Source organism: Rhizoctonia solani, chromosome 12 (assembly GCF_016906535.1).
Source record: "Rhizoctonia solani chromosome 12, complete sequence".
In the NCBI taxonomy this organism is placed as follows: Eukaryota; Fungi; Basidiomycota; class Agaricomycetes; order Cantharellales; family Ceratobasidiaceae; genus Rhizoctonia; species Rhizoctonia solani.
Window position 1 is genome coordinate 780,981 of NC_057381.1, and position 22,046 is coordinate 803,026.

General features: G+C 50.4%; 6 protein-coding genes across 6 annotated transcripts; 2 read left to right on the forward strand and 4 right to left on the reverse strand.

Annotated features, from left to right (window-relative positions):
- Positions 1 to 253: 253 nt before the first annotated feature.
- RhiXN_11481 (endoplasmic reticulum membrane protein) lies at positions 254 to 4,254 on the forward strand (the record flags this gene model as incomplete). The annotated part of the gene is made up of 2 exons (XM_043331296.1): positions 254 to 3,324; positions 3,429 to 4,254. 2 exons carry the CDS (start codon positions 254 to 256, stop codon positions 4,252 to 4,254), a joined length of 3,897 nt encoding a protein of 1,298 aa, XP_043184806.1.
- Positions 4,255 to 7,728: 3,474 nt separating this feature from the next.
- RhiXN_11482 (uncharacterized protein) lies at positions 7,729 to 8,760 on the reverse strand (the record flags this gene model as incomplete). Its single annotated transcript, XM_043331297.1, has 3 exons — positions 7,729 to 8,241; positions 8,312 to 8,451; positions 8,514 to 8,760. The coding sequence occupies 3 exons, from the start codon at positions 8,758 to 8,760 to the stop codon at positions 7,729 to 7,731; spliced, it is 900 nt and encodes a 299-aa protein (XP_043184807.1).
- A 558-nt stretch (positions 8,761 to 9,318) lies between these two features.
- RhiXN_11483 (NLI interacting factor-like phosphatase) lies at positions 9,319 to 12,417 on the reverse strand (the record flags this gene model as incomplete). Its single annotated transcript, XM_043331298.1, has 10 exons — positions 9,319 to 9,643; positions 9,714 to 10,114; positions 10,272 to 10,340; positions 10,423 to 10,497; positions 10,551 to 10,655; positions 10,708 to 10,914; positions 10,943 to 11,385; positions 11,440 to 11,562; positions 11,624 to 11,781; positions 11,837 to 12,417. 10 exons carry the CDS (start codon positions 12,415 to 12,417, stop codon positions 9,319 to 9,321), a joined length of 2,487 nt encoding a protein of 828 aa, XP_043184808.1.
- Positions 12,418 to 12,477: 60 nt separating this feature from the next.
- Positions 12,478 to 17,302, reverse strand: RhiXN_11484 (antiviral helicase SKI2; the record flags this gene model as incomplete). The annotated part of the gene is made up of 23 exons (XM_043331299.1): positions 12,478 to 12,506; positions 12,555 to 12,723; positions 12,782 to 13,013; positions 13,194 to 13,303; positions 13,356 to 13,589; positions 13,646 to 13,716; positions 13,758 to 13,770; positions 13,831 to 13,944; positions 14,000 to 14,158; positions 14,246 to 14,434; positions 14,488 to 14,727; positions 14,778 to 14,879; positions 14,935 to 15,376; positions 15,436 to 15,564; positions 15,627 to 15,733; positions 15,787 to 16,024; positions 16,080 to 16,225; positions 16,284 to 16,406; positions 16,457 to 16,567; positions 16,618 to 16,721; positions 16,775 to 16,863; positions 17,009 to 17,116; positions 17,268 to 17,302. 23 exons carry the CDS (start codon positions 17,300 to 17,302, stop codon positions 12,478 to 12,480), a joined length of 3,294 nt encoding a protein of 1,097 aa, XP_043184809.1.
- Positions 17,303 to 17,440: 138 nt separating this feature from the next.
- Positions 17,441 to 18,314, forward strand: RhiXN_11485 (myosin regulatory light chain, invertebrate; the record flags this gene model as incomplete). The annotated part of the gene is made up of 6 exons (XM_043331300.1): positions 17,441 to 17,614; positions 17,667 to 17,760; positions 17,812 to 18,030; positions 18,086 to 18,105; positions 18,156 to 18,212; positions 18,264 to 18,314. 6 exons carry the CDS (start codon positions 17,441 to 17,443, stop codon positions 18,312 to 18,314), a joined length of 615 nt encoding a protein of 204 aa, XP_043184810.1.
- A 140-nt stretch (positions 18,315 to 18,454) lies between these two features.
- RhiXN_11486 (DNA-directed RNA polymerases I, II, and III subunit RPABC2) lies at positions 18,455 to 19,087 on the reverse strand (the record flags this gene model as incomplete). Its single annotated transcript, XM_043331301.1, has 4 exons — positions 18,455 to 18,614; positions 18,683 to 18,897; positions 18,958 to 18,979; positions 19,035 to 19,087. 4 exons carry the CDS (start codon positions 19,085 to 19,087, stop codon positions 18,455 to 18,457), a joined length of 450 nt encoding a protein of 149 aa, XP_043184811.1.
- Positions 19,088 to 22,046: the final 2,959 nt, after the last annotated feature.

The window sequence follows — 22,046 nt, forward strand, 5'->3', positions numbered from 1 at the left end:
GGCCACTAAGCGCCGCGTTCGACACGACGTCACCTTGAGGCAACGACACGTAGCTAAACGGTAGTGTTGGACTAGGGCTAGAGAGTGGCTGCGACACCCGTAGGTAAGTGGTAAAGAGTCGAGTATATTTTAGGGATGGATTTAACATTCAACATCAAGCCTCAATTGTACTTTTATATTCTACTCTGGTCTTGGTGCGTAAATACAACTTGGCTGTCATGTGTTGATTTTTACATGAACTACGTCAGTGACCATGAGCTCCTTACTTACCCTCGTATTTGTCTATTTGCTTGGTGGACTCACATTTATTCCCCTTGTCATCTGCGCCGGTCTCTACGTTGTTCTGTATATCACACCACCAATTGGAGACCCCGACCCCGCAAAACGAATCAAAAATGAACTACAAGCATCATCCAGCGATTCATCCGTCGAAGAGAAACCCCCCGCGGAAGTTTCATCTCCAGATCTTCCGCCACCCCGACTAAAACCATTACAAGGATGGATTGTTGCTCGACGAACATTTGAAGAATCGCCCTCGGATGCCACTTACATGGGAATGATGCGGTCATTCCTTGATTCTCGCTCCAAAGATCGACGGCCACGCGACACATACTATGCTGTTCTCAAAGGCACTGTACTTTATCTCTACGAAGATGAAGCCATGGCCGAATGTTCTGCTGCCCTGGATGCGGGTGCCTACACAGTAGAAATCTGGCCACATGATGGTTTACTTGATGGAGAGCTCTTTGCGAAGCGCAACTGCATTCGGTTTAGCACCAAGTCTTCCAGCCCCGGGAATAGTCCGAACTATATGGCCAGTGTCTCCAAGAATATGAAGCTCGCAGACGAGAATGAGGCCACGGAAGATGAAATGGGTGAGACAAGAGACAAGACCGACTCTAATTTGGTGGACGAACGTTCAAAGAAGCGTCGTGCAGCATTCGACTTATCTCAACCATGGCACCTATTTATCAAGAATAATTCAGACATGGAGGATTGGTACTTTGCTCTCGTCCAAGCCTCCTCCCCTGTTCCAGTTGGTGCCACGGATCCATCTAGCCCACTCGGTTCCGTATTTAGTAGTTCAGATATGGCTCACCTCGTAGCTACACTGGACGCACAACCCGATGCTATACCCACGAGGTGGCTGAACGCTTTGCTTGGACGCCTCTTCTTCTCCGTCTATCGTACTGCCAAGGTCGAGGCTTATATCCTAGGCCGGCTGGCAAGCAAACTCGCAAAGGTAAAGCGACCGGGGTTCCTCACAGCGCTAAGTGTGCGCGAAGTCAGTGTTGGTTCTCGTCCTCCCACGATCGCCACCCCAATGCTTAAGGAGCTCACGCGCTGGGGAGACGCTGCATTGGAATTGAAATTCTTGTTCGATGGCGAATTGAGATTGACTATCGCTGCTACGGCCGAAGTGAGCCTTGGGGCAAGGTTTCGCCCATATGTTGTGCAACTGGTACTGGCGGTTGTGGTTCGGAAGATTGAAGGCAATGTGCTTGTAAAAGTCAAGCGCCCTCCGTCCAACAGAATCTGGTATGGATTTACCTCGATGCCTAAGTTGGAGATCGATGTTCTTCCAGTCGTGAGCGACCGAGAGATCAAATGGGGCGTTGTTCTCAAGCCAATAGAGACACAGCTAAAAGAGATAGTAAGTTTAGTGATTAATCTATCAAGCGTCCTGAAGTTATACGCACCACTCCACTTCTATTCTCATCAACTTTATTCACGCACTTGCTTTCCTCAGATTCGAGAATCAATCGTCATGCCTAACATGGACGATATACCCTTCTTTGAGTCCAGCGGCTACCACCATCGGGGCGGGATCTGGCCTGATGCTGCACGTCGACAATATAACCCTGAGAAAGACGATCCTTCAACCACACCGAACCCAGCTGTGGACATGTCGACACCTCTTGAAGCGTCTGATAAAAGCTCTGCTTCTGCACCTCCGTCTGTCATGGGTCTTGCTACCGATGCATCTCGCCCACGGTCAAGCACCGAGCTTCCAGCTGTATCCGAATCTACACCTAATTTACCTCTTTCCCCCAAATCCAAACCCTCGATGACTGTCGATGAACCGAACACAGCTAACCCTGAAGGTCTGGTGCCAACCTCCGACAGCGCGCGAAGTCGATCTCCATCTCCTGTCGGAATCAAGGTCAATTCGGTCGAGGAACAAATGCCGAGAAAGGAGATGGAAAAAGACAAGCCCAAAGCGGTACCGTTGCCAGCAGTTGTCACGTCGTCGAAACGGTCGTCCTGGTTCTCTCGCACACCTGTGTCTCTGTCTTCTAGCTCTAGTCCGGTCGATGGCCCTCGCGGGCGCACTATTGATTTACAATCCGGGGCGACTTCAGCCAAGGCCACTACAACCGGCGTTCGTGAACACTCTACCCCTCGTTCGCCTGTATTACTCGAGGTCGGGGAAGGTAGTGAGATGGCGCGCGCTTCGAGCAGTCCCCCTCGCATCAATATGTCTGAAACCAACAACAGCGGGCCTAGTCCGACAGTGGTTTCGTCAGGCACCAGCGGACATGCTGAAGCGCCTACTCAGGATACGTTTCCCGATGACCAGACCGACGTCCCGAATGACCCAACGCCTACAGGAAATAATACTACATTCCGTCCCCCTACGCCTATGTTGACCATTAATGGCACTCGTCGCGCCACAGTTTCTCACCAAACCAGTAAATCTGCATCGGGAAATTTCTATAGCGGCGGTTCCGTGTCCAGTTCATCCCTCCCACAAGCAGAATCCTCGACCACTGCGGTATCTTCCGATAGCGAGCTTGTCAAGGGACCCATTTCTGGTACTCCGCCAGACACATCGATCTCCTCCAACGTTTCCAGTCTCAACACTCCCAATGATGTACCTCAAGTGGATTCGAGGGATAACCATGAACTTACTCGTACCTTATCCAATAGCAGCAGCAATTCGCTCTCTGCAAATACGTCGGTAACATCATCCACAGCTCCTACTTCAACGGACATCTCTATTTCTCAAGATCCAACCAACTCTGGGGCTAATTCTTTCCTGTCTGCATGGAAATCGCGAACGGCGGATAAACAGGCGATAAACAATGCAGCGAAGGAAGCGATGAAGAAATGGACGGTCGGTTGGAATAGCCTAAAGCGAGGGGTTGAAGAAGAAAGGGAGCGCAGGCGTAGTACAAATAATACTGGTGCTGCGAATAGTACCCAAGGCGATACTAGTGGCGTTGATGATGAAGGAAGCGGTAGTGATGCAGGTATGGGTGGAGTGGGATCAGCAAACAAAGCGGCAGGGAAGAAGACTTATGCGGAGCTCCGAGCAGGCAAGTTGGCCGATGGGTTTCGCCTTGTTAATTTCTTGCTAATATGCATATCAATTCAACAGAAGTAATGTCGCGACGTGAAGGGGGATCTACATCCGACTCGAATAGTCTATCCTCATCCCCAAAACCACGACCTACCAGCCTTTCAGTTGTCCCCTCCGCCCCTCGAACCACGACGGAGGTTCAAATTCATTCACCAGATTTATTCGATTCATCAAAGCCGATAATCGAGCAGCCAAAGCCAATCGGCACACAACCTGGAAGAGCCGCTACAATGACGATCCCTGGCATTCACGCCAGCCACCAGGGAGAGGTCATGTCACTAGGGTCCGCACCGGCTCCAATCGACACTTCCAACAAGGATAAGGACAAGGCACAAGACAAACTAATGGACCGAGAGAAGAGCCTATCACCAACCGGGCGACCATCTTCGATTCAGAATGTCTATCGATTGTTTGGCCAGCGCACAATTAGCACCAATAGTAACGATGCCCCGAACCTAACTGGAAGCAACGAAATCCTGAAGCAACCCAAAGCAGCAGCATCGTCAGCATCAATCGACACAATCTCCGTTACACCAACTGACGACGAGCCCCCTGCCGAAATCACATTTTCGCCATCTACTCCTAGATCTAGCACACCTGCACCTTTGTTTCCCTCTCGTTCGGTTCCCAATGGTTTGCCTACTCCCAAATCACCACCCGCGGCTCTCCCTCCAAGTAAAGACTCTGCGACAATGTCTGCGGCGTCCGAGGCCCTGAAGAAGCTGGCGGCAGACGATGCAGCCCGAACCTCTCGACCACACTCCCCACACGTAGCCAATACTGCCTCAGCCGAAAACGAGGATACATCAGGAGCTTCTACCCCCAGTGACCCCCACAGAGCTACTTCCCCACCGCCGTTCCCTCCACGGGCACCAGTGACAGCGAGTTGAAGTTAATATCTCCCCACGTTTTGGAAGCGGCGCATGTATATTATATTTTTACTTCTGCTACACTTGCTTCGACTGCGAACGATTCATAAATTTAGGTCTTTTACGACCAACAGTTGATTAGTTACTCGAAAAGCCTGAGTGCTCCAGACACGTTTCTGCATAGTCGCCTCCTTTGCTTTCCCTATATTTGCATATGTAATATACGTCCATCTCAATCCGCATTGTGCATTTCTCCGTACTGGAGAATGGATTAACCGTAGCCTCCGTTATGTGTATATCAATGGTCAATGTCAACTCGGGCATTATTCGAGCCCAGTACTATGCGCAGTCGTATTTCAATAGTCTTCCCCTGGCCCCTGGCGCCGCTACTCTTGGTTGTTAGAATCCATGGCTGCAGTCGCTGGCCGTCTGGGGGACCTCATAGTCGCTCCAACTGGCCTGGGCTCCGGCGCTTGGCTGACCGGAACCTTGGCAGCGTCCCGAGCACCGGGCAAGAACTTTATACCGCTTTCAAGTCCTCGAGTCGCGTCCCACGCCACAAGCTATCACCGCTCATATGGAATAGTATGTATATGTTATTAAAAACAGGAAGATAAGTATACGTGGTCGCATAGGGGTATCATATCATGGGTGGCGCACACGCATATGTTCATTTGGACAACTCTAACAGAAAGATTACCACTACGTCCACGTACCAAACACGAAGCGTTTCTGGGTGGTTTTCCCGTGCAATCTATCCCTAAGCAGGTGCATTACTTACCCATTGGGTTGTTTGCTCTGAAGATCTACCCTCAGATGTCTGGTAAGGTTCTAACTGTCACCGACACCAGGTGAAAGTTTGAATGCACCACGGTGGCCCGTTCTCGAAAGGTTGACTTGGATCAAAAGACTTATTTCTTATTTTAGTTATGTAGATTGACTTGAATAATTTGGCTCGATAAACCCTAGAAGGGGGGATGTTACTAGTGTTTCCGCTGGAAGATACCCCCTGAGCCCCAAGCTCTTTGCTTTTTTTTCTTCTCCAGCTCATATAATTTTAGTACCGGACGGGTATCAAGAGATTCTAACTCTTATGATAAGCAAGGAGAAAGTTTGGGCTTTTTTCATAGCCATCAAGGTGTTCTTGTAGATTCTAAGAACAGGCGGGGGGTCGATTTACCAAATGCGATGTACATATATGCGTATCCCACAGTACTCCTTAAGGGAGGGTCACAATAGAATGGTATAGCCCTGGGCAAGATACCTGGGTGATCTGTGGAAAGTTACGAAACATTTGACACACGTATGAACACGTTTGAACATATGACATTCCGGGACATACCATGCCTTGGTGCTATCAAACCCGATTCTCTAGTCTCTGGTATATATCATTGCTGGTAAACTTTATCGAGCGAATTCTCCAACGGTTATTTCGGGCAGCATGTATACAGAGCCCTCTCATTTTTTGGAATAGCTGGGTAGATCTAGGTGGACTCAAGAAACTCGGAACTCAATTGCGAGCGCAGTTAACCTTGTGCAGTCTCATGGCTCCTCACAGCGTGCTCACGGACAATGCAACGTCTCTTTTCTCATTGAGCATGTGTGTGTTTACCCTTTCATGGTACCCTTTCAGCCCGAATGCATGGTATTCATAAACCGTTACACCTTAACCTACCTGCGACGGACGAGTCATATTCAATATATCGCATACAGCACATCGGCAAGTTCCATTCTCCCCACTCTGCTACCACACTCTAAGACCCAGGATCTTATCAACGCTACTCAGTTAAGATAATCTACTTCGAATAGCCTATTTTGAACAATTCAACGAACGAGTGAACTGACGTATTAATCTAAACTTCCGCTGGGACCTCGGGGCGATCATTGCTCGAGTTAGGAACCCATTGAATATACGAAATTCATCTAGTAATGCGAGCCCCGGAATCACGCTTCTTAGTCCGAGTTTACCGATTTCGCTTGCATTGCGTACTACACATGTGTATAATCCACCCGACCGCAAGCTGACTTGTTCAAAGAGCGGTATTCAAGTTTGGCTCATCTTGTCCGAGCCATGTGAAACTCGTTGAAACTAGTCACCCAATCTCTCAAATCCCCGCTTTTTTTCTTTTCTTTTCTTTCTTGCCAGTACCGGTCACAGGGGTCGTGATGATTGTCACTCGAGGCAAACCAAGATGTACATGAACAGCTTAGAGGGGGGGTGGAGTGGATAAAAGTGATGAACCCGGGATTTTCCTTGCCGATGAATTGTGGTATAAAGGTCCATATCTATGGTATCACTACAGACAAAAGTGGCGGTAGGGATGCTCAGGGTAGCGACAGTCTGCGACCATCTATGTGAAGAATTGTCGCTCAAAGCTGGGTAAAGACTAGTTTCAGCCTCCTGTCAAGAGAATACCTCGAATGACCACCTGCAGATAGGCACTGGGGTTGTGGTATTTTGACTCTTCGGCACCTTTGGTGCGTGGGCGTGCATTAAGTCCATTCATAGAAAAAGGACTGTAACTACACGGGCATACCCCGAGTCGCAAGCTTTTACTCCTAAATTTGCTTTTAGAATCCGCATACACCGACGCATAACACTACGTGTCACTACTAATCTACAGGCGGACAATGCAATCCGCTCGTGTGGTTGATCCTGAACAAGCTTAGCATATTCCGCAAAACAAGCGCAACATGCTACAACATCTTTAGCGTCGCTAATCGAATATGACGTGTTACTTGACTGCCGAACTCAATAGCACGAGTTTGTGAGAAGTAGGGTGGGGCCGTAGATCGATGTACTTGACTGTTGGAATTCCCGAAACCTTGAGGGCGTCGAAGCCGCGATATGCATGTACTATGGATCTACAAAGTTACTTGGAACAGGATTTTATTCAACGTAACAAATTGTAGTGTCGTTTCCACCCAATCGTTAACACAATAGGTGGTGGTATCTTACAAATTATGGCCATCTGTATCGATTCAGAGCCACACTGGACATGTGCACAGAGCTCAAAGGAAACGTGTTTAGCTGGATGCGTTGCTTTCATTCCCCTATTCTACTTGAAGAAGAAATTCATTCAAGTGCCAATCTGAAGTAAACCTCGATCATATAACTCATGTGTATACAGAATCGGGTCCGGGACCGAGTATGTCTGATATGTATCAAACCTTGTGATCCAGGGGGGTGCTTCCAATTCAAAGACAAATTAATGATACAGTAACCGCGCTACGACAGATGTCGACGTTCACGCCAGCTTGTAAAGTGAGAATTTAATTCATTTCTCCCTTTTATAGCGACCCAAGACGCGCACAGAGAGATCTTCCTACCCGGGGGCCGGCTCCCAAGGTCAACCAAACACACATGCGTTTTCAAGCCACAACTGCGCAAAATACCATTCGCTCAAGATAACAATAACACAACAATTCCCAACAGCCTCTCGCATTGGCTTAGACAAACAACTCTCCCTCCCCTCTACTCGAGCACATACACCATCACTCGTTGATCGACACACCTACAAGCGCCCTTTGGACCTCGCTCAATGCCTTGTCTGCACCTCCAGAGCCCTTGTTGATACCAGCTCCAGCACTCGCGCTCGGTCGACGAACTCCAAGACCGGCAGCCACCATTCGCTTACCAGGCTCACCAATCCTTGGACCGCTACGCTCGCCCTCTCCACCGCTCCCTCCCTCTTCAGCAAGCTCGCCCGAGCTCAGCTGCGGAGACGCGCTCGAAATGAGCGAGTTCAAGGTCGGGTGGGACGGGAGATTCGGAAGCGTCGGGGACGCGCTGCCCGTCGTGTTTCCCTTGGCAGTGGCTGACGCAGTGCTCCACATCGACGCGCCAGACGAGCGACCGAGGCTTCCGGTATTAAGACCCGGTCCGGGCGCGTTGGTGTTCGGGCGAGGGACGGATGTACCGGCGCCAAAGCTTCCCATTGCGCCCCCGCTAAACGAAGCGCGAGACGCGTGGCCCTTGTATGCGACTGAACCCGAGTGTCCATGGCCCTTTTGGTGAGGTGGGCGTGGGATCAGATTACGCGTCATGGACGGATAAGGTGAATGAATGGATACTCACATGAGCACGCTGTTGTACAGCCTGGATAATGCTTTGCGCCTCGGGCCCGTCATAAGGCTTGATCTGAATGCGGGTCGTCGAGGCGGGACTGAGCAGCGCAGCAGGCGGGGACAACAACGTATTCAAATACGCCTTTTTGGCTGTACGGTAATAACAAATCTATTTAGGGAACACTTGAAATAGCGATTCGAATTGGACATACCGACGGCCGCATCATTAAACACGAGCAACAGACTGGTGTCGTCAACCCACTTGATCCTGAATCCGCCGCGGTCCTGGTCGTATTCAGCAAACGCCTGTTGGACATCACGTGTCTTGAGGGATTGGGGGAAGCCCGAGAGGGACAGGATACGCGTAACACAGGCGGAGAGTTGTTGGGGAGGAGGGGGAGGAGGGGGTGCCATGCCCATGTTCATGGGACCCATATTCATTGGCATAGTCATCGCCATAATAAATTTATTTCAGAAAAGAGTAGAGTGTGGGTGGGTGGGACGTGGTTCGAAAAGAGATGACTTGGGGTTAACAAGACCGATTATACCTGTACGAAAAAGGTCAGCGCCGCGAAACAAGGCCTATCCGGTGAGAAAACTAACCACAGAATAAACGTATTGACAAGGCGTGCTAGCTAAACACCAATATAAAACGACAGCTTTCTTTATTCTAGAAAGTGATTCACAAAAAAAAACAGCTGGAGGGAACACGGACGACGGAGTTTCAGTGAGGAGAGACAAGGTAACTGGGAACGGTACACACACCACTTGGTGACGGATAAATAACCGCCCCTAAACCAGTTATGTAATCCGAAGGCATAATTGATCGACAGATACTTTGCAGCCACAGGGAAGCAATATCGAGGGACAGTAGACAACATAGCAGTGTTAATTATAATCCTACATCACAAAACCTGACGAGACTACGTATTACATTGCACAGCCTGGAGATCGTATGTTGATACTGAACGAATAATTATGATCCATTTTTTCCACCAAAACTGATTGTCACGAGTTTTATCCCTCTGTCTCCTCTTCCTCCTCTTCCTCCCCTTCTCCGAATAAACCGTCGGCTAGAAAGTCTTCAATGTCCGAGTCGCTAGAGGACGATGACGAGTCATCATCATCATCATCGTCTTCCCCGTTGGCCGTGACACCATTAACTTCCATCTCGGTCCCAAGCCGACTCGACCCCCTCATCTCGGTCAGTCTTTTCCGTTTTGCAAGAGGAGACCTCGTCATTGGATCATTAGGATCCAGGCCGCTCGTAACAATCCCAGCCGTGATACTTCGTTGTCGTTTCAACGGCTGGGACGAACCAGGAACAGGGGTACTCCCTCGACTATAACCCAAACCAAGAGTCAGATTATAACACCCCCTTCCCCTGCGAATAAGAACGAACGGAAACGCACCTGGAAACACTCCCATCATCAGTTTCAGTATCCGAATCCATCAACGCGTCCAACTCGGCCTGATAATCGAACCCATGCAGAATATTATCCACCTGCTCGCGCACTTCGGCCTCTAAAGGCGTCCCAATCCCCGACTCGCCCACCAAACCGGGATTGGGGGCGCTTTCTTCTTCCTCGACGACGAGCGCCATCTCGGTCGGGCCCGCGGTCGGGTCCGCGTTGGTTCGGGTCTTTTCTTCCTCCCTGTTGCGCCTGATCAGGTCGTCCCGGTCCGCAGGGTCGAGAAGGTAATCTTCCTCGGGCGCACGGGTCCACGTCGTTACTACCCGATGGAGCCATTCGGGCCTGACGATCGCAATGGTCCCTCGTGCGCGCGCTTGGTTGACTTTTTCGGTTCCGCGCTGTGGGGGAGGGTAGGGAGAGGGGAAGGGGAGAAGCCAAGGGAGAGAACAAAAGAAGTGATAGAGGGGGAATGGGTGACCCAGGAGGGCGGGGAATAGAGAATTAAAATGTCAGTTCCTAGGTCGGGTTCTGCCCCCCTGTCTCGATCGTGCGTACCTTGGCGGCAACAACGTGAGTGATCTCGGGCCCAAGTCTGGCATGGCACCGTGCACCAAACAATTCGGACTGGCGCCAGTATTCGGACCTGTCCGTAGATTAGTATACATCGCGTGGAATAGAATAGTATGACTTGCGAAGTGGGATCTACGTTCATGGGTATAACGCTCGAGAATAGTATATGCGTGCCTTGAAGAACCCGGCGTTTAATGTTTGGTATAATTTTCTACAAGGAGCGCGAGTTAAGATGGGAAAAGAATAAAGACAAGTGGCACGAACCTGGACATTAAAGTTCCTGGGACCATTTCTTCGTGATTTGGGATTAGCATTGACCCATTCTTTTTCGTAAGCCTCGTAAAACCGGGCATGAATCTCGTCCAACAGCTGACCAAAAGGTTAGTCCCATCCCACCCTATTAAAAACAAGCCAAACCCACCAAAGCAATTCGATCCAGCTCTCTATCATCGTCTCTCAAAACGGCCCGAGCAGGCGCATTCGCCTGGACCTGATCAGGCTGATTACCAGCGACAGGATCCTCAGCAACCATAGCCTCCAAGCGCTTCGCAAGCGGCCTCTCCTCTCGGACGGCCTCGATCAAACTCTCGCGCACGGAATCATCGTTTGGGCTCGGCTTGGCCTCGAGCTTGACGCGGCGATTCGGAAGTGGCGACCTGCTCGAGGGTGGGCGTCGAGGACGAGAGAGAAGGGGTCGGGACGAGGGAGTCTGTCGCGGCAGCGGGTGGTGGGGGTTCGGCGGTCGAGTCTGTTTCGTCGGTGGTTGTTTCGCCTTCGCCTGGGGTGGGAGGGTCGGTGGGAGTTGGGTCTGTGATGGGCAGATTGTCAGCCGAGGTTGGCTCTTCTTCCAGCGGGGGTTGGGGCTGGGGCGGGGGGGTTGGAATCGTTGCGTGTGTAGGGCGGGGCGATCCTGGTGGAGTAGTGGTTTTTTGTTCAGACTCGGGTGCGGGTGTGGGTGCGGGGTCGGGTGCGGACTCGGCCTCGGCCTTGGGTGCAGGCACAGGCTGGGGAGCAGTCGCACCAGGAGGCAACTGCAAAGCGTCCTGCTGCTTGGGCAATAATCCAGCATTAATATCACCAATACCAACGAAAAAGTCGTCTAATGCAAAGGAACAATAAGTAAGACACGAATAGACCAGACGGAGAAAACAACCGACAGGGAATGACTTTGACGAGGTTGTTCTGGTGGGTGTTCCAGACATCGGCGCGGTCGTCGATGATGACGACCATGACTGATCGACAGGGAACAAGCGTTCGATGTTCTTTTGTGTCATGCCTGGAAAAAGACGCATAATCGTGAGCAAAGGGGGAGACCGATACATGTTTCTAGGACTCACTCCCGCTCTCGTCCCGACTGAGGATACGACCGGCAAAGAGCGAACCGTCTGGGTCGATGGCCTTGCAGACTTCGGTCGCATAAGCGCGGGTGCCCATGGTATAGACATGCATCTCATACTTGACGGACAAGTTGCGCAGGAACTGGGACAGACCAGGTCTGGAGCACGATGTAATGAGCCAAAAAGGCAGCGAAAACACAAGGACGAACCCACCTTGGTTTTATATAGTACCAGCACCCATCGGGACTCGAACCGTCGGCCAAGACAAAGCGAGCGACATCCCTGAGAGCGGTATAGTTGGGATTGGGCTCGCCCTGGGCCATCCACTCGCCTACGGTGGGGTCGACGGTGGCGTGGACAACGGTCTGGTCGAGATCGACGATGAGCGAGAGTTTGCGTGCCTTTGTCAGCCGCTCGGCCGTCTCCTGCTCGATGCGATAGGCCTCTTCGTGGGACACGGTGGGTCCGACGGCGTCATGGGTGAGGCGCACGGCATATGTGCCCACCTCGTCTCCGCAGCTCGCACACATCCCACCCCACTCCACCGGGTGCTTGCATGCCTCCACCCGCGCAACCGCCGCTCCCCCGTCCCCGATCGTCTCCCCTTCCTCCACCCCCCATGACACCACCTGTCCTCCGTACGGCATCCGCACCTCTCCCCGCTCCCCACCCCGCCTCCACTTGAACAGCATAGTCCCCTTGCTCAACACCGCATCTCCTGCCACAACCAGCAGTCGTTCAACAGTAATAGGGCACCGCACTCCCAGCGACCCGAGACTTAGTGATTCAGACATGGTGTTTAAAACAACATCACGTGCACAACAGCTAATCCATTCAAGATTCAATTTCAATTATCAAAAGTACAAGCTCGCAGCAAACACAACTACCAAGTCGTCAGTTTCCGTCGTCATAGAGTTCACCCGGCACTCACTATCGCGCTTGATCTTCACCTGCGCCTCTTCCATCTTGCGGAACAAGTCCCCGTCGCCGATGACGCGCGCAGCGTCACGCACTTCCCGACACGTCTCATCCAGCCGGGTGATCACCCGGACGATCGTCCCCTCTGCAACATCCGTCAAGTCGGTAATCTGGTCAAACGGCTGCACAATAACATCGACTCATCAACACCGGCCTTCTTTCACCAACCCACCACCTTACCATTCCCTTTGCCCACTCGTACACAACCTCCACCAGCCCAAACTTGAGTTTGGCCGCGAAATCAGGGTCCGCCACTTTATTCGCCAGTTGTCGCCTCCCCACCCGATCCGCCAGCTTCGTAATCTCGTCCAGCCCGGCTTTCAGCTTGTCAGGAACCTGGGGCGTTACCTCGGTCTTGTCCTGGAACAAGAAGCAAGAAAGAGAGCGACCACTTCTTCGGGCTCGTAGGCCGCTAGCATATTGTCCAGGATCACCTCGGTCAGAATCAGCTCGTTGACCGAGTTGATCTGTTCCCGAAACACATCAGACAGGTGGAATGAACACAAAAAACTGGGAGACCTGCCTCGCAAGCAACCCGTCCCTTGAGCAACACAGTCTGGTTATCGTCAATCAACCTCAAATCCTTCAATACCTGTATCCTCTGTCGTAATCGGGCAAAAGTTCCAGATTCTGATCGCTCAGCTCGAACGTAATCCGTCCAATCTCCTTGTGAAGGGTCATTTGTCTATGGAGCAGTGCATACTGTGTACAATGCATTAGCATCGCTTAGGCACTTATGGGTCAAGGCACTCACATGCTCGTCAAACTCGGTGCAATGCACGCACACCATTCTTCCCAGCGCCCGCTCGACTCCAGCTCGATCCTGCAATGCATCCTGCACATCAATCGAATGGCCCTTTCCTTTCAACCACTCGATCTCCTCGATTCCGGGACCTGTGGACCATTCAGACGCCAAGGGCGCCAATTGCCCTACAGCTTCTTGCATCACCGAGATGCGGTGGTCTTGCACGATGGCTTTCAAATCGACCTATTTGACCGGTCAATGTGATAACATCCTCAAGTAAAAGAAAAGACACCCCCTACTTTAACAAACTTGTTCGTGACCATGTGCACACTCGATAGCGGGATCTCCACAAACTCGTACGTTCCTCCTTCTATAGGTTCCGTGTGCTTCAGCCACCTTGGCGGGACCGACGCCGGTTCTTGGGCTACGCATATATAACCTACTCAACACCTGTAATCTAGTCCCATCTCATTCAAACACGTACCCTTGGAACGCGCTTGGTGTGTTCGTCCACCAACGCAAGCGCATAGTACAACCGCTCTCCAGGCTTGTTCTCCCCCGCATTTTTCAAGAATATAGCTAAATTTCCCGCAAAATGCTGTCCAAATTTCAACCACGACTCCAGATAGAAGTCAAAGCCCCGGAAAACGCACCGTATCTCTCAAAACGACAACTCTCCCGGAAACAAGTTTCCCAGTCCCGGCCAACTCCAAAATCTTCTTGTTCAAATGGACATACTCGGCTGAAAAGTCATAGTACAGGTGCATCCTGGAGGCAAGTCTCGCACTCGAGCTTGGGCAGCTTTTTAAGCTCTTGTTCCAGCTATCAACCCCAAAATCAGTCACAGGAAGAAAAAGTCAAGAACCCCTCCCTCCAAGGCCAGACGACGAAAGACGCACCTGTAGCACCCGCTTCTGCTGCTCAGGCAACTGACTCTGCGACGCGTTTTCCGAGAAACTCCGCTTGATCATCTCTTCGACTTTAAGCGCCTCGACACGGAGCAAGTTGAGAATCATGTTGTACGTTAACCTAAACTGAGATTGAAGCTTGTTTGGAACGCCCAGGATCATTCTGTTCAGAGTCCCAGTCTAAATCTCCCATTCAGAAAACGGATATACAGAGAGGGATTGGAGGAACTCACGTCGGGCAACTCGTCCCCCGAAACAATAATCACCACTCCCGTTTCGTCTAATCCTCTGCGTCCCGCCCGACCACTCATCTGTGTATACTCGCCCGGCAAGAGATCCCTAAAGCTCTTCCCGTCGTGCTTTCGGATACCGGAGAATACGACGCTTCGAGCGGGCATGTTTACACCCATGGCAAATGTTTCCGTCGCAAAGAGGACCTTGACCAGACCGCGAGCAAAGAGAATTTCGACTACCTAGATGGCGAATTAATCGGACTGGAACGAGAGAAGAAAGGGAGGTCTACCTCTTTGACGAGAGGCAGTAGACCACCATGGTGCACCCAATCCCTCGACTCAGCAAATCCCGCATCCGCGCAATTTGGGGCAACTTTTTGTCCGTTCCTACCCTCGCCAATAACCTCAGCTCTACCATCCCTCTCGCACCTTACAAAAAGGACCAACCTTTGAGCCTCCCAAGGCCTTTTCCCAAACCAAATGAATCTCGCTCCTCTCCTTGGCATCCGACAAGTCCGTCGAACTAAGCGTACCCGCATTTTCCTCGCACCTCTTTTTCGAAAACGTGAAAATAACGACGGGCAAGAGGTTTTTCTTTTTGAGGTGTCCGACGAGGTGGACCCAGAGGTTCTTATCCTGCTGTTGGTGCGAACGAGGACCGGACGAACCCATGTGTGATCCACCGCCGCCTCTCGAGGTTGGTCCACCACCACCACGCTGAGAAGGGCCTCCTCGTCCGCCCCCTCCACCGCCGCCTCGACCACGTTGAGGCTGTTGTGCTGCTGCACCCCGACCACCTCGTGCGCCGACACGTTGGATCGGTGCGAGTCCTGCGGCTTCACGCTCTTTGTCTTGTTTTCGGCGAAGTGCCTCTCCTGCGTCTTTATATCTAGTTATCGAAAATCAATATGGTGGCAAGGAGAGTGTGTATATGCACTACGGACGTACCCAGTTCCGAGCCACTTTCCGCCTGCATCCACGATTTTGTACATTTCTCGGCCCGCATATAGATAGTGTTCCAGTGGGACAGGGCGTTTAGGAGTACTAATTACATAGATATCCTTTTTCTTTGTGCGTCTGTTCAAGGGCCATTAGTAGTGAAACAGTTGTGAAAAAAAAGTGAAAAGAGAAATACGTACCCAACCCATTCCGCAAACTCTTTCGTATTTGGAACCGTAGCACTCAGAAGAATGATATTGACGTGGTCAGGCAGCATGATAATAACCTCCTCCCATACAACTCCTCTCTATTTCCGAATGAGAATATACCAACACTCATAATAAGCAAACTCAAACTTACCTCTGCATCATTCACGTAGTGCACCTCGTCAAATACCACAAATTCCACGTCTCGAATTATATCCGCGCCTTTGTAGAGCATTGAACGCAGGATTTCAGTCGTCATCACCAAACAGTTGGCTTCTGGGTTGATTTGTACGTCTCCGGTTAGGATACCAACATTGGCTGACCCATAAGTGGTTTTGAAGTCCCGATATTTTTGATTAGAGAGGGCTTTGATAGGGGATGTGTATATGGTCCTACAATAAAAGCATCCAATTCAACAAACAGTAATTAATATGAACGAAAGCATACCTGGTCATATGTTTCGCCGAAAGTGAGATCGCATACTCGGCCACGACTGTCTTTCCGGCACTCGTATGCGCCGCCACAAACACGCTATCTCCCATCTCCAAATGATACACTGCTTCTTTCTGGAAAGTATCCAGTTCAAAAGGGTACTATATCGCAAGTTCAATTATCATATTAGGTTACAGAGATAAGTAGGACTGATCTTACTTTGTGGGCCATATCAGGAACCAATTCATGGAAATTATTGAATGGTTTATCGACATTGACAATGTGTGCCCATTCCCGTTTGGCGAGCTGGGGAGGAGGACGGCGCCGCTGTATCGTAACACTCTGTACAAGTGCAAGTTAGCTTCCTAATTAGTACAAGATTAAATCCTAACTTGCCTCCGTCGTAGATAAAAAGTCGTCGACTTCGGCTGATCCGGTTGGTGCGCCGGTCGATTCAGCAGTGGGCGCCTTGATCGTGTGGGCAAGGCTGAAGGTTGTGCTGGCTGTAATTCAAGGGTTAGATCGCAAAAGTCAGAGACTGAATAGAACGCACTAGGTCGTCTTCTGGCAAGTCACTGAATACGATAACTTCTTCGTCTACGTCACCCTCCAACTTTAACCCTCTTGAGAAACCGGGAGGGACAGTACGCAACGTTTCTACAGCCCTTGTCGATCAGCCCCGTTCATCGGAAATACACTCGTAGACGGACCAGAATCTAAATCAATAACTTCCCCTCCTGTTTCCTCCTTGAAGATTTCGTTCAGACCTCCAGGTTTGAAGGGTACGTTTCCAGTTTGCCTCGGACGAAATGAGCCATGGCGTTAGGGGCTCGTTGAAGGGATGTAGATGTAGTTGCCGTTGGGCGGCTTTTTGATATAGATACCTTGGGCTATAATTGGGGCAGCGCCGAGTACATGGTGAATGGAACGGTACCTCTTTGCACCCTATGATCTTTCCTTCCAGTCCTGCCCGTTCAAATACCAATTCTGTAGGAGCGGGTATCCGCTCAAACGTGAGCAAGTCCGATAGCACTAGCGGGTCCTCCCAGTGTCTATGAACACAATTACTTATTAGAATCAATCATTGAGGACCACTTGCATCTGGTACGTAGGTAGCCAATGTTTAGGTACCGTCGTTCGAGGGGTCAAATACTCCTCTTCCATCGCCCTGTGTATCTGCTCCTTGTCGGAAGTTTGTCCAACCCGAGTTTAGCGAGCACATCTTCGGGCGTCGTCATTACCAAAGTGGACGCAAGGAATAATGAATTTATTAAATTATCTGCGATCTTTGGTTTCAAGCGCGGACCCTGAGACGCCCCTATTGGATTATCCGAGCCTGGTTGTTGCACTCTACCACAACTCGGTATTCATTGAGAATGTCTCGATATTCGACTCCTCTTAGTTCTCCGGTCAAGTCAAACAACACGCCTGTCAAGAATAACAGCGCATCCGCTAGGAATAGTAGCTTTCTGAGCCCACAGACGAAACAGGCCAAGTCGCGAGCGAGGCGCGAACCATCTGGTTGGTCTCTCATAGCTCACGCATTTCTGGTATATCGAGAGTGTGAATTTAGGCGTATTCTCTCTATTCTCGACACAGCAGGTTCAACAATTCAAAGAGGCATTCTCACTCATTGACCAGGATGGAGACGGCATTGTAGACGAAGCAGATTTAAAGAACATATTTGGGAGTTTGGGTAAGTCTTCTTTGGTTCTACAATAATTAAACACGCATAACATTTTCATAGGCATTGTACCCACGCAGCGCATGCTCGACTCGTTACTTACAGCCCGTCCTGGCGGAGGTTCAAATATCATGCCTCACCCAGCAGACCATTCATCTCGAAATCCAGGGCCAAAAGAACGCGGCATCAATTTTACCATGTTCCTCACGATGATGGGCGAACATTTACTTGAGCTCGATCCTGAAGCGGAGCTGATCGAGGCATTTGAGTGTTTTGACGATGGTGATACAGGCAGCGTGAGGGGAGAGAGATTCGCAAGTGGCTGAGGGATGTGGAGACCGCATGAGCGATGATGAGGTGAGCAAACGTGTCTTACTCGTGAGGGCTTGCTGACTGAGTATGTCTAGATTGAGCGTTTCTTGAAAGGGTCATTCATGGACCGGCAAGGGAACTTTAACTACAGGGTATGCTTCTTACTCGTTTCGCGGCCAACACACGTACTGAAATTTGAGCAGGAATGGGTCAAAGTATTACGCGTCAACGAAGAGAATGAGGAAGAGTCATGAACATATTGTAGCCTAGATTGTGTTTTGAACACTTGTATTGTATTCCGCCTATGACACTTTTTTTTTAGCAGAGAAAGCACATTTATGAGTGATAGAATAATAACGAGCTACATCAAAACCAAAACCTCACGTTCCCTGTCTTACTCAACAATGAGTTCCGATACGCTCCAATCCTCAAAACTTCCGTCAGGAAGATACCTCCTAATAACGAGCGGTATTTTTTTCTGCGCAAGCTCCTTAATCGCGATCTGTAGTGGGTCCGACTCGCCATCAAGGGGAACGAGTACAGGGGCGTTCATACTAAGCAAAACAAGCGAAACATTAGCGTTTAGATTAGAACAAATTTTAGCAGCCACCATTTAACGTACCTAATCTGCAACGCCCTTGTCCCCAGAATTCTGGCCCTCTCATATTTGGTCAAGTACCTTGTTGTAATTCGCTCTTTGTTGGGTTGCCGTTGCTGCTCCACTACACCCAGATCAACCGGTTCCCTGTCTACATCCATCGCACCCGTTCCGGCCGCCTGGCCATCCTCTCCTTGTTGTTCTCCATTAAGGAGGTCGTACCCGGGATCCTCGTCCTCCTAAAAAAAAAAGTGAAATAGATAGGCTAAGTCGCACATTGAATAGCACAAATTACTTACGGGCAATGGCTCGTCAAAGGTACTTTACCACAAGCCCAAAGTAAGCAAAAGCAAACTTTTAGTTATTCTATACCTACTCGTTCATTCCTCCATCATAATCATCATCTCCTCCTCCACCATAGTCGGACATTTTTTAGGGAGTAAGGATTAAAAATTAGAGAGGGAGGTGGTGTTTAGGAATGTGGAGGTCAAGAACTTGTAATTGGCGATTGTTTGGACTTGGAAATGATCGGCGGTTAGCGTCGAATGTTACGTGTGTAACCGTGGCTCATGTGGCTATAGATACAGCAGATCATTCACAACCCTGTTGGGCTGATACTAACTTCCATAATCCTGATAAACCAAGAACGTGGATTTAAGCTATTATGAATTTATTTGACCATGGAATGGATATCTTAGAACATCCATTTCTCGCATCCGATGTTTAGCCGATTGTCACTCACACACTGAAATATACGAACGGGTGGACCAATAGCGTCATTCAGGTCAAGACATTCCAGTCTGAACTGAGTCCCATAAATATCCAAGCTCCGTGAGCTCCTATGAATCTCCGGGGTTTGGGACAAATGACAGAGCGGGGGCCCAGTACCCACTGAGCCCGAGTAGCCCTCCCCCACATTGTGAAGAAAGAAACTATCTCGGAGCAATGAAGCCGCAGAAAAGCTAGTCCATATTCACTTTCGACTAAATTTTCTTATCGAACGCGTAGGTAACGTTAGGATTCCCGCGTAGCCCATGTGGCCACCGTGGTAGTACATGCCAACTATTGCATCGTAAATCACATACCACAGCCGCAAACGGAGGATAGACACCCGATCTACGCCCGGACGCACTCGATCAGGCTCTCGTAATCATTCCTTCTTCAGATACGGCTCTATTATTTATTCTAGATTTCTAAAAATTATGCGAGAGAAGCGATGGTTGAGAGTAGGGTGTGAGGTATGGCCTAATCATCGGTAATCAATAGAAATGTGGGTGCCGGTAGTTCTGAATTGGCCCCGCGATTAATTTAGATGCGAGGAAGGTTATTGAATGCTTAGCATCTTGCTCTATGCCAGTCAGTCTAGCACTGCAATACACACAACGTTTTGGGGTGGATTGTGATCAATCCAAGGTCTAATCAGCCTTGGAAGGTACCGGCGCCTATCGCTGCCGATCATGTGATAGAGTCTCACGCTCCAATCGCGGACGATCGGCACACGTTTTTCGTTCTGCGCACGCCCACCACCACTGCCGTCTCATCGCCGCTGATCGACCTCTCTTTGCGCGCCCCAAACGCTGTGGAGACAACTTATCAACCTCTCACTTGCCCCAACTGATCTCCGGGAAGCATCTAACCTTGACGTCAAACCCGCAGGCATTTTATGTCTTCCAAACGCGTGTAGAATCAGCCCTGGCCAATCTCATTTGTTACTCCAGGTATTGCCCGTCTGGGATATGAGTGCTCGGTACATCCCCTATCTCATACTGGGCGCTCAGCCTTGCCCAGACTTTGACCGTGAGTTATGTACAGAGGCAGTACCGCGCTGGGAGACCATCTGACTCGTCTCCAAGTGGATTGAGCGCGCTTGGATCTTGGTAGGGACTGCGGATCTTTCCCGTGTGCACGTTGTGCCTCGATGAGCTTCGATCATGTCTTCCCCCCCCCCCCCGACACATCCGACGGCATTGCGCCCTGATTATGCGCTCCACTATGGCGCGGTCCCACCTCTTCACATGGGAACGTTGGAGCAGGCTAGGTTTCGTTTCGGCTTGAAGATAGCGCATATGCGCAGACCTAGTCGTTTTTTAATAGGAACTTGCCGACTGTTGCATTTCATTTGAAGAGAGAAAAAGAGAAGGTCGACCACGATGCGAGATGTAGGACGGCAAGACAGACTGCTGGTAAGTTGTCCATGCTCCTGGGAGTTGCCGTCTGCCGCATGCCAGGTACGTGTGGAGAATCTAACTCTGGAGAGAGATATGAATCAATCTAATCCGTGCTATCCCCGCTGACGAATGGGCAGTGCTTTCGATGGATGAAAGAACACGGACTATCTACGAACAGTTTTCTTACTGGATGCGATGAGCGGCGAACGTCGGCGAGAATCGATATGCTTTTCGGTTTAGTTTGTTCCGACCCCTCGATTCTTAGACAGCGAAGGGAACAGAACGAGACTGGATAGAACGAGATCGTACATCCAGGCCAGACCGATGGGTGGCAGATTATGTGCTCCACGCGTGATTAGCCCATCTATCTCTTGCCCGATTTGTTCTACAAGGAATTTCTAACTAGGATGAGATGGATGGGATGCTCTATTGGAATACGTGGACTCGGACGGTACGATCGTATGCGAGCGAGCGAGTCGGATTGCGTCCTCGAGGTGAACAACCTCGACGGGAGGACGGTACGAGCTACCTATCTCGGGAGAATTATATCGCACGAAATTGCGGGGGACGGACCCGGACCTGGGCCAAATCGGACTAGGATATTATTCTCCGGGATATCGAGTTGCGCTTGGTCGTTGGTATGACGTTGGACTCGCAACTCTACTTCCCCGCACCCAGCTGTGTTCATCGCGACCGCCTAGATATCATCGAGCCGGGGGTGAATCGAGGGTGGGCTATTTGGCGAGAGCGGACCGGTCGTAGTACCTCTATCGCTGCACGAGGAGGACGCATGTCCCTCGACAAGACGTTCTCTCGCGGAGATACTTTTACTGATAGGAACAACTTGCCATACTACACTCGTGCGTGAATTTTTTGGTCAGGGATTATTGGATGGAGCGATTCCTACTGGTCACCTGTGGTTGGATCCGTCCTGGGGTTCTAGCACACGTTGAGACTGGGTGGAATGAATCGTTACGTTCGTATCTCTTGAGGCCTGGCTGAAGCTTGCCCCCTTGTGAGATTGGCTCTGAAGTATGTTGAGAACGTGTAGAGGGACGACCAATCGGGCGTGTTCAGTATGCCTTTATCTCTGTCTGACGTACAGGAACAGTGGTACTTTATGTACATAAAACCCCACCCTGCGAATACACCATTTTTTTCATTTTGAATAACGCGCCACCCCTGATGGATCATGACGATCCGTGACGGTTTGGGTCTGA